The sequence below is a fragment of the Passer domesticus genome, chromosome 1, assembly GCF_036417665.1.
Source record: "Passer domesticus isolate bPasDom1 chromosome 1, bPasDom1.hap1, whole genome shotgun sequence".
Lineage (NCBI taxonomy): Eukaryota > Metazoa > Chordata > Aves > Passeriformes > Passeridae > Passer > Passer domesticus.
The window spans coordinates 115,928,869-115,944,181 of NC_087474.1; the positions used below are offsets into that span (position 1 = coordinate 115,928,869).

The 15,313-nt window shown below is 46.9% G+C and overlaps 1 protein-coding gene and 1 long non-coding RNA gene across 5 annotated transcripts in view; one reads left to right on the forward strand and one right to left on the reverse strand.

Annotated features, from left to right (window-relative positions):
• KCTD1 (potassium channel tetramerization domain containing 1) overlaps positions 1 to 15,313 on the reverse strand; it is a 99,143-nt gene that overhangs the window by 58,116 nt on the left and 25,714 nt on the right. The window contains exon 1 of one of the 4 annotated variants that reach the window (XM_064435688.1): positions 8,663 to 8,883. The exons of 1 other annotated variant lie outside the window; for it this stretch is intronic. In XM_064435688.1, coding sequence (XP_064291758.1) covers positions 8,663 to 8,728 — 66 coding nt within the window. In that variant the 5' untranslated portion in view covers positions 8,729 to 8,883. Of the gene's footprint in view, positions 1 to 6,121; positions 8,012 to 8,200; positions 8,321 to 8,662; positions 8,884 to 15,313 lie in introns of those variants that run through there. 2 more of the 4 variants (XM_064435715.1, XM_064435679.1) reach the window with 2 other exon arrangements.
• Positions 9,105 to 13,764, forward strand: LOC135309609 (uncharacterized). The gene is made up of 3 exons (XR_010369812.1): positions 9,105 to 10,255; positions 10,354 to 10,408; positions 12,035 to 13,764. It is a non-coding gene; the product is annotated as an uncharacterized LOC135309609 (long non-coding RNA).

The following is a 15,313-nucleotide window of genomic DNA, read 5'->3' on the forward strand; positions in this document are numbered from 1 at the left end:
TTTTCAGATCAACTAAAACTGGCTGAATGCAAAGCATGTAAATTTCTAAAAGCTCAGAAAAGCCATTTTTCCTTGTTGATAATCCCCAAAAAACAACCAGAACAGAATTCAATTGTACATCCTCCAATGTTACTTTCAGATCAAGGTATTACGAGAAGTTCCAATCCCTTCCTTATTCCCCATTCTAATGCCTAGAAGAATCTGAAAGCATTCCCTGGAAACACGATTATATATTTTTACTGTCTCAACACTAATAAATCTCTTCAACATCAGATAAAATGCAGTTACCAACACTTGTCCCTTGAATCCAAAATATGATAAAAAAATTATCTTGCACGTACATATTTGGCTACATGCCCTTAACAATTTCCTTCTGAAAAGAAGGGTGCATTTGTTGCTTCAGAAACAGAAAAGCAAAATAATAAGAAAGGACACAGAGAAAAAGATGAACAGAAGGGTTTCGAAAGTGACTGAAAATCTACAACATCTCTAATTAGGTTCCAGCTTCGAACACAATAGTGGGGGTACCATGGCCTGTTATCAAGTTTATAGCCAAGGGCACAAGACAATACAACCCCACATTCAATTTAATTACAGCCTATGGCTTTTGCAGTAGTGGTATGTTTCAAAGGGTTTAAGCACTCATTTATTTCTACACCATACATGAAAAAAGGCAGCTCCCTGTCACACAGACTCACCAATTAGACTGAGTAGTTTCTGATCTCTTGCTCTCTAGAAACAGAGCAGTGGGCAATGGGAAATCTTTTACAGGATAATCACAGAAGACTTTATATATATATATATATATATATATATATATATATATAAAATCAGCTCTCTGCTGCCTTTAAGCTTATGCATTTTATCTTTGATGTGCACAGAGTACCAACATAGTCATTTTAGATTCTATAGGATGTAAAAGAGTGTCAAAATACAGCAGCACCTTCACTGATGTTTTTTTTTTTCTCCTGATTGTATCACAAAAGTCATATTGTGATTGTATCACAAATATTCATTTGAGCTACAAGGAACTGGTCACCACTTGCATTCCTGCCATCTCTGAAGGCTGGACAAAGCCAGTTTTCCAACCAGCTCACGTGATGCAACTAAATAAAATTAGTCTAATTTGTAAAAAGAAAAAATATTTTGAAAAATTAAATGATAGTAGAAATCACCAGCTGAAACAGCTGCAGCATTTAATACCTCCAATATATCATGCCAACGCAACCAAGAGGACCTACAAAGAGAGTATTAGACCTTGGAATTAGCTCCACAGCCATGATTCTAAATGCATGTACCAAAACACCACTCTTGGATCTGCTCTGAAATACGCTCCCAAGTCACCTTAAATCAACTCCCTAACAGCTGATTCAACATGGACCAACCTCAGCCAAGGAAAGAAAAACCAGTTCCCTTCATTCCTTTCAGAGCATGTACTGCCCCCAAAGCTGTATATAAGATTACTACACCTAATCTCTGTTCTGCTTGTCTTGTACTCATCTTGGGAAACACTCACATGCCTACCAAGCTTCATGCTCATTTTAAGGAATGTAGCCTGGGATATCCTACTTTCTTAAAAAGAAAACCCCTATTTCTCTTCAACGATCTTTAGAAGCACTCAGTTACTAACAACACTGACTTCCACCCAAAAAGCAATAGACAGGATTCCTGCATTTCACTACGGAGCTTGATAAGAAAGCTTTGGGGACCATACTTGACACCACTACTACCTTATCCCCCTGCCCTCCAAGGATTTCAGAGGAATTTTGATGAGTACCAGGTATAATAGATCCTTCTACAGATCTACGTTCCACATCTGTAATTTAGCAGAAGACGAAAAATCTTCCTCATTAAAAAAAAACCTGTAAGTAACAAAGTAACAAACAGCAGCCTGTAAGTTACATACAGTTTCTTAAACCATAGATTAGTTTCTTTAACCCTTACCCTCTACGATTTTAACCTCAGTGCTTCTCTTAAAAAAGACACCTAGCAAATTGTGGATTTTCTTGCAACCTGGGATAATCCAGTAATCAAAGAGAGGAGCACTAACTATGCAGTAGGGCAGCCAGCACTAACCCCTGAAACCCGATCAATAGCAGTACTGTCGCAAGAACTAACAAGGTCTTTAGCAGTCATCAGTCTTAATAGCCACTGTACTTCAAGCCCTTAAGATAGGGATATTGCTGCATCTATTACCCTGGTAGAAATAAAGCCTAGCATTTTTACACCACTATCCTAAGCATCCTTCCCTGGAGCTACCTGATGAGTTCTCCTGCCCTGCAAACTGGGAAAGCACCTACCAACGATTCTGGCCAGAGTATTAGAAATACTTGTACAAAACACAAGCCTTTTTTCTGGCCATTTAAGGAATGTGCCGGATGTTCCCAGATAAGATTCTTATCCACTTCCTCCAAAATCCAAGACTAAAAAGGGTTAGACTTGATAGCTACTTTTGATTTGCTCCCGGTTTTGCCCACTGTCTACTCATATTCCTCATGTGCTGTTGGTCTGCCTTCTTCTGCAAAACCTGCAGCCAGAACTAGATTTCTGGCTCAGGTCAAAGTAAGCCCTTCAAGGAGAATGTAAGGCAATGAAAAGGCATGTGCCAGATCAAAAGACAGCAAAAAGGGCAACTCTGAATTTAAAGCAGAAGGAAAAAAAAAAAAAAAAAGAAAAAGGCATTTCAGGATTCCCCGAAACAGCTACAACAAATGCACATGGCTCAGGCTTTAATGACCAAACTTTTGGTGGATATCTTAATAGCTAATAAATTCTTCACAAACAGGACAGAGAAACACAACAGAGTTACAGAACAAATGTAACCAAAGCATTTGCAAGTGACACGCAACTCTCCTCCCCCCTGGCAGAGGCCAAACTATTTTCCTACACCTATTTTTGGGTATTACTACTGTAGTAAGTTCAGCATGTACCAGATCTATAAAACCCAAAAGCTACCACCACATTGTAGCATCAAAAGTTCAAGCTTTAGCTATTGTTCATCTTTCAGCAACATGGGAGATGAACATCAGCCAAATTACATCTCTCTGTCATCAGCTTGAACTGAAGTACTGCTGTCAGTGGCAGGAAAATTGCTACACTTCAGAGCAAATAAGGACTGAAAAGAAAGTTGTGCCATGATGGCAGTGCTGTATGCTTAAAATACACTGCTGCTCTTAAGACTAAAACCTAAAGCAATAGTTGGATCAAGACAAACATCTAATGTACCTTCCCTGAGCTCTGGAAGAGGCTCCAACAAACTCAGTGTTGAAAAGACAGTTTGGGGCTAAACAAAAAATGGGAGCCACAACACAAAAGCTTAAAATTAACATTCTTGCTCAGATAGTCAATGCAAATTGAAGACAGCCCATTTAGTACTTTCATTTTCCACACTTTGCTAAATGCTATTAAAAAAAATCAAAACTCACAGTATAAGGAATATATGCTAAGAAACCTACACGTTATGCCACCACTTTTTCACCAAGAGTATTGCACAAATCCACGAGTTCAGCACAATCTGTCCCCTGGAAGACTAATTACAAAGGCAACCAATAAACCACAAACTTATGACCTTCATGTTTTCAAGGAATCAGTAATATTTGTCAACAGTGGAATTTAGTGTCATGGTACTTGATGAGATATATTCAGTAAAAAGGCCTAGAAACTCTTTGTTTATAATTAAGCAATAACGATTGAGGGCCAGGGCATTTCCTGGGGATTAATGACCAGGCTGGGAGAGCCAATGGCTTGAAGCAGTGCCTTGGGCCATTAACCTCAGCCAGTCATCAATTTCCCCAGGAAATGCCCTGGACCTCGATTAGTGTAAGTATCATAAAAGGTAGCTAGAGAGAAAAAGTTTAGCATTAACAGTCTCCCAAGGAAATCCATTCCACAGCCAGTATTTTTTCATTTTGTCACATCCCAGAAGTGCATAAGTTAAAACTGACACAAGAAAAATTGGTGATGAAAATGGGGAGAAAAAAAAAAGAGAGAGACATTTTCTTTCTCTATTAAAGATTTAAATTCATGAGATTTGTAGCAAAGGCAAGATTCAGGTACAAAAGTGAATGGGCACCTTATTTAACTCATGAAATTGTGAATGGAAGTGAACATTTCCCTATAATTACTGATAAAACTCACATTGTCTAGTTCTAGTACTCTTGCTGATTGCTCATCTTCTTTCTTGATACACTTAGGAAGACAGCAGATGCCTGTGTACTCTATTTTAGCTATTTCTCCCTTTCTCCCCACAGCCCACTGTTAATGAGAATTACAGCTCCAAACGCTTCCCGTAGGAAGCTCAGCTTTGCAACAAACACTACAGCAGCTGCATTTCTCCTCGCCTAAGCTTTATGAAAGTGTGAAGGGATTTGTGGGCCAGGGTAGAGTTCTCTAGTCTGACAACTGAAAGTACCAAGACACCTCATTTAACAGGTTAAAGACACACACACTCGGTGACCACTGACTGCTCTGCCCAGTTCCCTCTTCCCATTCCCAGATGCACATGCAGTGCTCCTCCTAAAAAGCAGCACTGTGCCCGAAGTTTCAGAATTACTTTCAAGATCATTGAAAGCAAGGGGAAGAGGAATCTAGGGTTAAATACAGCGAGGAGCATTAGCTTTTACCTGAAATAATGAGCTAGAACAAAAACATTATCTGCACATAATCAAGCCTCTGAGCCATTCAGAGACACCAGATACACACAGCAGGGGATCAAGCTACAGTACTCCACTGAAGTGGTCCAAAAAAAGCCTCCCTGAAAGAAAGGAGAGGTCACAGGTATCTTAAAGAACATAGATGCTTATGCAGGCATTCACTGGGAGCCCTGCCCTCCCCCTCCCCACCCCAATTAGCCTTCAGGCTGGTTGATTAGTTGGCAAACTCCTTGAAAGGGTCAGTCTGTCCAGAACTGGTATTTCCACTCGGGAAACAGCTCAGGCATGTCCTATACCTGTGCCTGCCCAGCGCCGCGCTCCCTGGCTGACGGCTGCGATCCCTGTTATTACTTGACACAAGAATGTCAGAGGGGTTTTGTAATCACGCAGGGCAGCCAGCAGTGAAGTTCTTGCCCGAAACGCGGCATTTTATGGGGCACAACATAACTGCGTACGCTTTACACATTTAGTTAGAATGGCTTCCAAACTTCAAGCCAATTGCAGAGGTGCTGTGAGGCTTTAATTGAAGTAATTTAGCTCCGGCGCTCAAACACCCGAGAGGGAAGTTCTTTGGGAGGGGATGGGGAGCAGGCACCAGCACGTGCTGGCACACAGCAGAGGGGGCTCTGCAAGGCACACATCAAGGCACAGCTCAGCAGCGTTTCTGACAACACCGTTTTACCTTAACGAAACACATCTAATGAATTTGGGCTCATTCCACAGCTAAGCTGCACCTAAACCCGTTTAATTGTGCTCTTACTGTATATTTCGCCACTATGGTAACTAATGCAACTAAAGCCAATTTGCCTCAAAAAAAAAAAAAAAAGGATCACTGCCAGGAAACAGAGCTATTTTAAATAAACAAATACAAGATGAATGCAATTGCCGTATTAACCCTCTTGTTAACTTCTGAAGTTTAAAATTACACCCTCATTACTAGTGTGTAATTGAGTATTCTCCCGGCTGTTTCTTGCATTTGAGGTTATTCAAATAGTTCATTAGCACATCAAGAACACCACACACACTAATGATACCTGATGCCCCTATCTACTATTCTGGCCCGACGTTCCTAAGTCACATCTCCCGCAAAAAGAGAAATGCACGAGGGGGAAAAGAAACAAAAAAGGAGGAAAAGGGGAGCCCATCGGGCTGAGCTGTCGGTGCTGCAGCTGAGGGGGAGCATGGCAGCACCCAGGCACCATTCGAGTCCAACACCCAGGCACACAGTGAGTGGCCACTGGACCAGTGGCGGGGCATGAAGAGACTGGGGGGACAAGTAAGTTGGATAACTCACGTCCGGGCTCTTTGGGCACCTGAAGAGTGAGCGTGTCCCAAGAGCCACCCCAATGCTGGCAGTGTGCCTCAGTGCCCAGCCTTGGGGCAAGAAAGGAGGGGGGCAGTGCAGACTATGTGAGGCAGGGTGAGGGGTTGCCACTTTTTTTTTTTTTCCTTTTTCTTTTTCCGGTTACCTGTGTGGGGGAAACAATAGCAGGTGAAACTACTGTGGGTGAGGTGGTGCTTCTGTGCCCATTTGCTTCGGGGAGGAGGTGAGGCAAGGGGTCATGTTTCACTGAGACCACCACCACGGCGGGCGCAGCGGCATCCAGGGGCTCAGCGGGGCGGCGGCAGAGTCTTTTTGGGGAGGCAGAGGGCCCACAAGCATCGCCGCCGGCCGCAGCCCCTGCCGGGAACACGGCCTCGTAGAGCGCCCGCTTGGCCGGGGCCACTGCGGCCGCCTCTGCTTTCACCGGCGCAGCGTCACCGTCTTTGGGCAGCACGTAGGGGTTGGCAGCGGGCGGCCGCGGCCGAGGTCCACCATTGAGGGCGGCAGGGGTGTAGCAGCCCCCGCCAGCGGGGTGGTGGAGGAGGTGGTGGTGGTGGGGAGGGGGGTGGTGGTGGTGGGGTGGCTGCAGTCCTCCCAGCTTGGTGCCAATGCCAGCGATACTGTTGAGGGTGGCAATGGAGACGGCACCAATGCAGTGGTTGGTGTAGGTCTTGGAGAGCTTGGCCGCCTTGGAGAGCATCTGCATGCGGGTACCCAGGAGGTTCTTCCCGATGGCCTTGTTCTCGTACCAGGTGATGTCACCCTCGCTGCAGTGGTCCCGCGGGCGCTGGAAGAAGGCCTTGCAGAGGGGGTTGCGCTTGGAGAGGTACTTGACAAAGCTGGCATAGGGGCAGAACTCTGTGCCAGTCTCGTACATACGAGGCAGGTTCTCCTCGTCGCTGCTCTCCGCCCGCTTCTTGCTCCAGGAGGACGAGCGCGACTTGTGGTAGGGCCCCAGCGCCTTGAAGTAGACGAACTTGCGTCCGTCCTCATCCACAGCCAGCCCGAACGAGTCCTCCTCCAGCTCCCGCTGGTTCTCCCGGCCCCGGGTGCAGAAGTACATGCAGGTCTCAAACCAGACCTTGTTGAGGAGCCCGAAGGGGCTCTGGGTGCTGAACACGCTGCACGTGTAGAGCTTGCGGAGGTCGGCGCGGGTGATGGCCTGCTTCTGCACCACGGGCCCCGCGCCCTGCTCCTCCAGCTTGCGGATGACAGCGGCCAGGGTGAGGTTGGCGGCGCGGAGCTCGGGGTCCTTGGTGAGGTCGAGGGTGCGGCAGTAGGGCGGCTCGTTGAGGTAGCGGTTGAGGGAGCTGCGGATGCTGATGAGGGAGGACTTGGAGTAGAGCTGCCCGCTCTTGGAGCGCGCCTCGGCGTAGAAGGAGCGCAGCACCCGGCAGAGCGCCCCCTTGTCCATGGTCTCGAAGTCGGGGCTCTGCGCCTTCTCGCTCAGGTACTCGCGGAAGATGCGCACGGCGTAGCGGGTGGCCAGCCGCGTGTTCTCGCTCAGCCGCGCCCGCTCCGGCCGCTGCAGCAGCAGGGCCGCCTCCAGCTCCGCGTCCTCCGCCGCCGCCCCGGGGCCGCCGCCGCCGCCGCCCCCCGGGGCAGCCGCCGCGGCGCCCCCCGGGGCAGCCCCGACGCCGCTGCTGCCGCCGCCCGGCGTACGGCCCGGGGCGGGCGGCAGCGGCTCCGTCTCCTCCTCGCCGTCCCACTCCAGACCCATCTCCTCTTCCTCCTCCTCCTCGTCCAGCAGCAGCCCCCCATCGGCTCCGTCCTCCTCCTCGTCCCCCGTTATCTGCACCTCCTGGATCTCATCCTCCTCCTCGCCCTCCTCCTCCTCGCCGGCGCTGCAGTAGCGGTGCGGGCGGGGGGCGACGCCGCGGCCGGACGGCCGGTCCCCCGCATTGTTCCCGCCGCCTCCGCCGCGTCCGCCGCCCCCTCCGCCGCCGCCGCTCCACTCTCCGCCGCCGCCGCCGCTGCCAGGCATTCTCGCCATATTGCCGTCTCCCTGCCAGTCCTCGGGCAGGGCGCATGCGCTATATTGGACCGCAGCGCTGGAGCGCTTTTGTGTTTTAATGACCTTCAGCTACCGGGAGGCAAAGCCGGGCTCTTAAAGGGGCCGCGCTCCCACTGGCGGCGGCGGGGAAGGGGCGGGAGAGGTTGGGATGGATGGGGAGGAGGCTGAGTGGCGCTGAGGGGGTACCGCGGGGAAGGGAGCGCTACTTACCGCGCCCGCCGCTCACCTCGGGTCCGTCCCGTCGAGCAGCGCTGATGGGCGCCGGGCGCGGCGGGGACCCGCCGGGCAGGTGCGCCCCGGCCCGCAGGCTCCCCCGCCACCCCCGGCGCCCGTCCCACCTCCCCATCCCCGAAAAAGAAAGCACTCCGCGTGCGGAGCGGCTCTTTCGGTAGGGACGGACCGCCACCGAGCTGCTACGACGCCTCGCACCTCCTCATTCCACAATAACTTAAACACAGACAAAAAAAAATAAATAAAAAAAAACCACAAAGCGAAGAAAAGAAAAACCAAACAAAAACCCAACCCAAACCCCCCCACACAAAAGGCTCGGGCTGTGCCTGTCCGCAGCACGGCTCAGACCTCGATAGGATGCTGCCGGGCAGCGGGCGGAGGACCCGGCCCCGCTCCCCGCCCGCCGTGCTGCCGCGACATCGCCTGCCGCCGACCTCGCACCTTTAATCGGGCGCCCGGATTTCGGTCGAGGGGCTCGGGAGGAGACGGACGCTCGGGGCATTGCATCCGTGCGGCTTGGCGTCCGCCCGGGAACAGCCGGCTGGGAGCCGCGGCGCTCGCTTGGCTGGCGGGAGCCCCGGCGAGGCTGGCTGCGGAGCGGGAGCAATAAGGACTCGGGGGCTGACGGGCGCTCCGGGCCGCCCTCCTGCTCGCTGGGGCTGCAGACCTCAGGGCAGCCGGAGGGGCCGCGGCCCCCCCGTGCCGCCGCTGCCGCCCATCGCGCCCGCGTTCTTCCTCCGCTACCCTCCTCCGCGACGGAGCAAACCCCGAGGGGACTCCCGCAACCGCGCCGGGGTGCGGAGCGGCCGGACGCAAAAAGGGCACTTTGCGGGTGTTTTCGCAGAGGGGAGCCCCGGCGCAGCCCTGCCCCCGCCGCCCGCGGGGCGCTCCGTCCCCCGCCCGGCTCTGCCCCGGGAAGGCGGCTGGATGCACGCTGCCTCCCTCACCCTCCCTTCCCGGGAAGGGTGCTTGCCCGGGGAGAGGGAGCCTGTCCCACTCGGGACGGGAGGGAACGAGGTGGGTCCCCGCCGGTAGCACCCCAACTCTCCAAACCAAACCACCCCACAGAGCTCCCCGCGCTGTTTAGCCGAGCCATTTCTTTTATTCGGTACGATGAAATAAATATTCATAACGACTGCTGGCTACACCTGAAATTATAGCCCTAATTGCGGAGCTGTTGGCCTGAGTTACCACATTTGCTGCTTACTCATCCGTAAGAATTGCTCAGCGCCGGGCCCCAGCCGTGGGGGTTCCCTCTCGGGGGGCTCGGTGCCCGTCGGTGCTGGGCGGTGCCGAGCCCCGTGGCCGCTCCCCGGGGCACAGACCGACGGCCACGGACGGGGCGGCCCGGACCGCCCCAGCTCCCGCCGTCCGCGGAAACGCGGGATGCCAAAGAAGGGATGTGCAAATTGTTGAGCAAATTAGGCCAATTCGAAATAAATAAGCACTGCGGGAAGAGAGCCTGCCACTCCCGGGAAATAATTGAAGAGAAACCCGGCACTGTTATATTGATGTAAGCCTGGAGTAATTACACGGAGGTCAAAGTTGTTGCACGCGCTGCAGAAGTTGTGCTCGCTCCGTAGTTTGAGAGCGGATTATGTTCCCTCTTAGGTCGATGGCACATATACAAAATTCTGCATTTTTTTTTCTATGCACGTAAGAGGATATAAATAATGATTTTTTTTCTTTCCCTGTCAGACTCTATCTGTAACCTAATCCTGAAACAAAGTTTCAAAGACCGTCCCATGAGATGGACCAAATGCCGAAACAGATAGCTAAAACAAACAATACCTTGTTGTGGTTAAAAGCTAAATGCCCCAGAAAAGCTCCTTTTAGGAGCTATTACAACCCACCCTAGAAGACAGATAACTGCAGGGCTTGCAGCATAAACTTTTTTTTACAGACATTATTTTTCTTTATTGCTCCTGTAAATACTAAAAAACTACGTGATCGGCATTGACCTTTGATTCTGTCTTACGATCGTGGAAGCCACTTTTTTTAAAGGACCTTTTCAGAGCCATATGAGTACAAAAGGTAATTGAATATTTTTTTTTTAACTTTAAAAAAGATGAACACCCGGTTGACAGCTTCTGTACTTGGATGTTCATTTAATCACCATTTTCTGATTACAGGAGGTGAACTATGTTGACAGACTTGCAGATGAATATGCAGCCCAGTATACGAATAGTAAGTATAAAGGACATAAAGAACTTGCAGTGAGGTTGGAGGGGAAAAATATATACAGAGCTTCCGCATTACACACATCAACTGGAAGCACCTCAGCAGCCAGGGGGAATTTAGAGAGTAGCAAGCGAGGTGTTCAGAGTGCTGCAGGTGCCCTTAACTGGGAACGCACATGCATAAGTTATATACCTGTATAATCTATATGCAAATAGGTAAGTTAATCATATACATATATGTTAACTTACCTATGTTCCTAAAAATAGCATTTAGCCTAGTCAGTTGTATTCCAGAAGTTTAAAACCTATTGTTTCAGCTCTCCAGTTAGATAAGGTAATCGAACTGCATTCCAAAACTGACAGAGTTGCACAAGGTTGTCTAATGTGAGCTGGCATATAACATTAAACTTACATCCACTCCACCCTCCACGTCACTAATCAGAGGTTTATCCTGCTGGGAGCTCTGCGCAGGCAGAGACAGCATTCTACATTCTCCCCTAGGACTCAAGGTTTGAGGCTGATTATCAAATAGGTCCTGCCCGCACTTGGAGAATACATTTTTACTGCTGTCAGTAAAGAAGATGTGATACCCACAGAACACTAATAATGGACTGGGCTCACTACGGATTATCCTTAGGACTACTTGGAGATCAGTTCATATACCACAGAATGAGCCTGCCAGTTTAAAAACCAGAACAACCTCTTCCATGAGTCAGTTGGTTTATAATAAAAGTAGTGCTTGTTACCACATCAGCAAACAGTTTCAGGTCTTTCTTCACTTCTTTTTTAAGCTACTCTTGCCCCTGGCCTCGCCCCTGGCAAGCAGAGAGCTTGCTAGAGCTGTGTTCTTTGACAATCGGCTATTGTGCTAAAGCTTTCCACAGCCCAATTCTCCTTTAGACTAAGAAAATCCACTTCTCCAGTAGCCTCTGCCACTGGTTATTTCCTTACAGCCACCTAAACCTTCAGGCTTTAGCGAGTCTTGGTAGGTGTTTCATCATGAGGCTTCACGAGGAACTAAACTGGAGTACCCCAAAAGCCAACAAGTAAAGAAAAACCATTGGGTCCGTTTGCTTCTTAGGGTCCTGTCTAGGCATCTAGAAAAAATTATTTAAAAAACGCTGCTTAAAACAAGCTTGTGGGTTAACCCTAATGCTGGCCACCAGGCATTTTTTAAAGAAAATAACTTCTTCTCCACATACACTTTTACTGTTAGTTTAAATACAATAAACATTTTCTTTAAATGTCGTAATACGTTTTCTAAACACAAGATGTTTTCACTGTAGGGGCAGGCTACGTGGAAATTGGTATGAGAAATCCATATTGACACTACAGAACTAGAAGGCAAATAACACTTGGGACTCTTGGAAAATACACTTAGGGAAAAAGCATGTCCTAGAAATCCTTCTCCCACCCAGAAACATGCAGTTTTGAGATAAGCTTTTTTAGCATTTCAGAACTGTCACTTCAAATGCTAATTCCGTTTTTATTTTACTGTTTTATTTTTGTATATGATATTTCTAGTTGTTTTATTACTTCTTCATACTAGGGACAGCTAATGCTAACATGTAGTGTGCTATAACAGATTTTAAATCTCCTTTATTTAATTTTTTTTTCTTTTTTCTTTTTTTAGCATCTCCCATCTGTGTGGCAATGAAACAGCTTCATATAACTCAACAAAGGAGACATTGATTTAGTAAAGCGAGGATGTATCCATCAGCACTAAGTTACAGCTGTTCGTAATGGATTTGAAAATACAAAAGCTATTTCACCTCTTAGATTGTCCTATTATGAAATGTTAGTGGTAGTTGCGCATATCAAAGCACCAGATACCAGCCAAACCTTGTGAAACGTGAAGGCAGCATCAAGCCAGCCCCTTGTGAAGCTCCCCAATGCCAACTGAAAGCCTATTTCCCCAGTACGCTCCTATTTTGTCTTTTCCCCCTGCAGGTATTTGCTGTTACTCACTCACTGCTAATTTTTTTTTTTATTTATTCCTTTTGCAAAAGCAATATTTCTGCTCGTGAAGCCACGGTTTGTTTCCCAATTGCTTTGTTTTCAAAATAAACCAGAGAAAACCCAAGCCATCGTCTTTGTAAGAAAGCATACATTTAGTGTTTGGCAAACTAAAAGGCAAGACTTTGCAAATCACCTTTATTTTCAGTGTCAAGCAGCTGGAGCACTTTTACTTCCAAAAATGTGGAAGAGCTATGTTGTCAGACAGCTTGGAGAGAGGCAGGTAATAAATTGCATTGTGCTGCATAAAGGTTTTAAGGGTCTTTTAAAATGTCCTGGAGGTAAGTTGCCAGGAGATATATTAATACTTTTATTTAGCTGTATTTCAGTTCGTGTTTGTCTTTGCTTCTCTGGTGTTGAGGGCACTTAAAACAAATTGGCTGGTCTGTGTGGCACAGCGGTAGCTGGCTAAAGTTGCTCTCGTGGTTTTCTGGTCATTTCTATGAACTACTGACACCAAGCAACCTGGTGTGTTAGTGGCACAAAGTTTGCTGTCCATGGAGGCAGAAAGAGCTCTTTCTATCCAGGCTGATAACTGGCTAGTTTTTATTCCTTCTCAACTGAGTCCATACATTCTACATGAAGGTGAGGGAAATTTAGGAGGACATAGCCAGTAACTCAAGAAAGGGAGCTCCAAAGAGAGGGATCCCTGTGAAATCACAAAGCTTACAGGTGTTGTAGGTCTAAGTTTTTACTTTATGCAATGTTTTAAGCAGTATGTAATAGAGCATTACTTTATGCTGTATTGGCTATGGAGTTCTTTTCTATGGAAATCCTATTTTCTGATCATAATCTTCCAGTAAAAGTTTATTTTGAACTATGAGTTCCTTCTGGAAATCACGCTGGGCTGGATGAGGTCTAGAAATGCAGGGAGGGACAACAGGTTATTTGATAACAAGGTCTGGCTAAGAAATTTCCTTAAAAATTCCTTTAGGAAAAAAGAGAAAAAACCCAAAACCCTTGAATCCAAACAAGAATGTAATAACATAAGACTCTGAAGAAGTGCACTTTCCAACTTGCTTCTGTACCATATGGATTTTATCTTGGTTCCTTTTACCTTCCCCATTGCATGACCCAAAGTTTCTGTGTTGCCATGAGGTGTGCTGAGCACTGATTCCTTCACAGGACCAGAGGTAGAGCTTTATACCCCATGCAACTTATTCACACCAGGCTTTTCTCAGAGCATGGGGTCCTCAAGGGACAGGACAACAGCTGGCCTGCAGCCCAGCATGGAAAAGGGAATCTTCTTTTGACCGTCGACTAGGCTTTAAAGCCTCTTTATAGAATGAATTCACTGTCAATATACTTTTGTTTTGATTTAGTGACTGAAATAAACTGATTATTCCCCTTTTCCACCAGTATTATGTCTGTGTCATCATGAATTTGGAAATTCCCTTTCAGGTATTTATGTAGCAAAAACCCCAGTACCAATGGTCTGTCTTCTTGGATTTTCTCTTCTCAATTGAGTTATCTCAGCTGGGTTGACACAAACCCAATTTAAGCAACTTTAGAATTGTGTGAGTTCAAAGGAAGCCCACAGAGAGTGTAAACACACTGTTAAACAGTGTCAGAGCCCTGCTCAGGCTGTCACCCAGACCCACCTTTCCACTGCTCTTGAATTTTAAGTTACACTCACTTGTAAAGCAACATTCAAGTAGAAGGGAATAAATTCATAGGTCATATGAAAGAAGAGTGCTGGGATAAAAAAAGTATTGCAATGTTTACTGCCAGACCCCATCACTTCCTTTATCAGCGTGGTTTATTTAACTCATACTAAGAAAAAAATGGTAGAAAATGTGGCAGAATGTTAAAAAATAAGGGAAGTCCTTTATGCAAAACCACTTGCATGAACTAAATGTTCCCACTGTATCTGTCTTCAAATGAAACTGGGGGGGAAAGCCTCAGGATACTGTCAGGACTTTCATTTGAGGTTTAAAGCCAGAGGCCATAAAGGACCTTTCAGGTCTCTTTGCAGTTTGCACCTGCATTTTGCTGCATTTTAAGTTATAGAGAGTAAAGCCTGGAAAAGCAGAAAACCTGAACTGATGCAGAGAAAACAAAAAGAGAATTGATAAAGTTTAGTGAAAAAGACTGGATGTATTGGATGTACCTCTCTTTTTTCCAGCATCAGGTAATAAAACAGATGAAAAATACCTTCTAGCATCTGGTAAGCATCAGTATTTTGTAAGAGTTTGGCATTAAAAACACCCCAACAAACCACTTCTGCAACTGTTGAGAATGCTTAACTGCAAAGCTTTTTTGTCCAGCCCTGAATTGTACTGTGCTTTGAATAGTCTTGCTTTTTCTAGCTATGAAAGGTTAAGCTGGGCGTGAATCAAAGTTTTCTCATTTGAAGATCAAGGCTAAAACTCAATTTCTTTTTACAGAACAAAAGGTATCATCAAATAAATTAAAATAATCTTTAAAATTCTAGAGCCAAGACTTTGCACATTCATGAATGCACGTTTAAACAACTACAAGCAGGTAGTTATTTGCTAGTAAAGACCCTGCTTTTAGTAGAAATGAGCACTGTTAAAATAAGCAAGAGAAAAACTACAAGCTCTTCCTTTGCCTTGGACAAAACAAGGTCACATTTGCAATTTTCAGTGCTTGATCTCTCCCTTAGCAATCTTGGCAAAGGTTTATCAGGTTATTCTGAGTAATTTCCTTCAAGTTATGAGTGTGTCACTTGGACTGTTAGGGACCTGTTCCTTCAGTTTACTCTGCTGTTTACCTGTGAATTGTCACACTTGTTCTTGCAGATCAGTGTCAAAAGAAAAGAAAATAAAGCAGTGTTTAAAATCAAAGCTTCAGTGTGGAAGGATATAAAGTGTGAAATCCAGACCCACTGCTTTCATTCTGGCTTTAGTGATCATAGAAACCTGCTGTAGGGCAG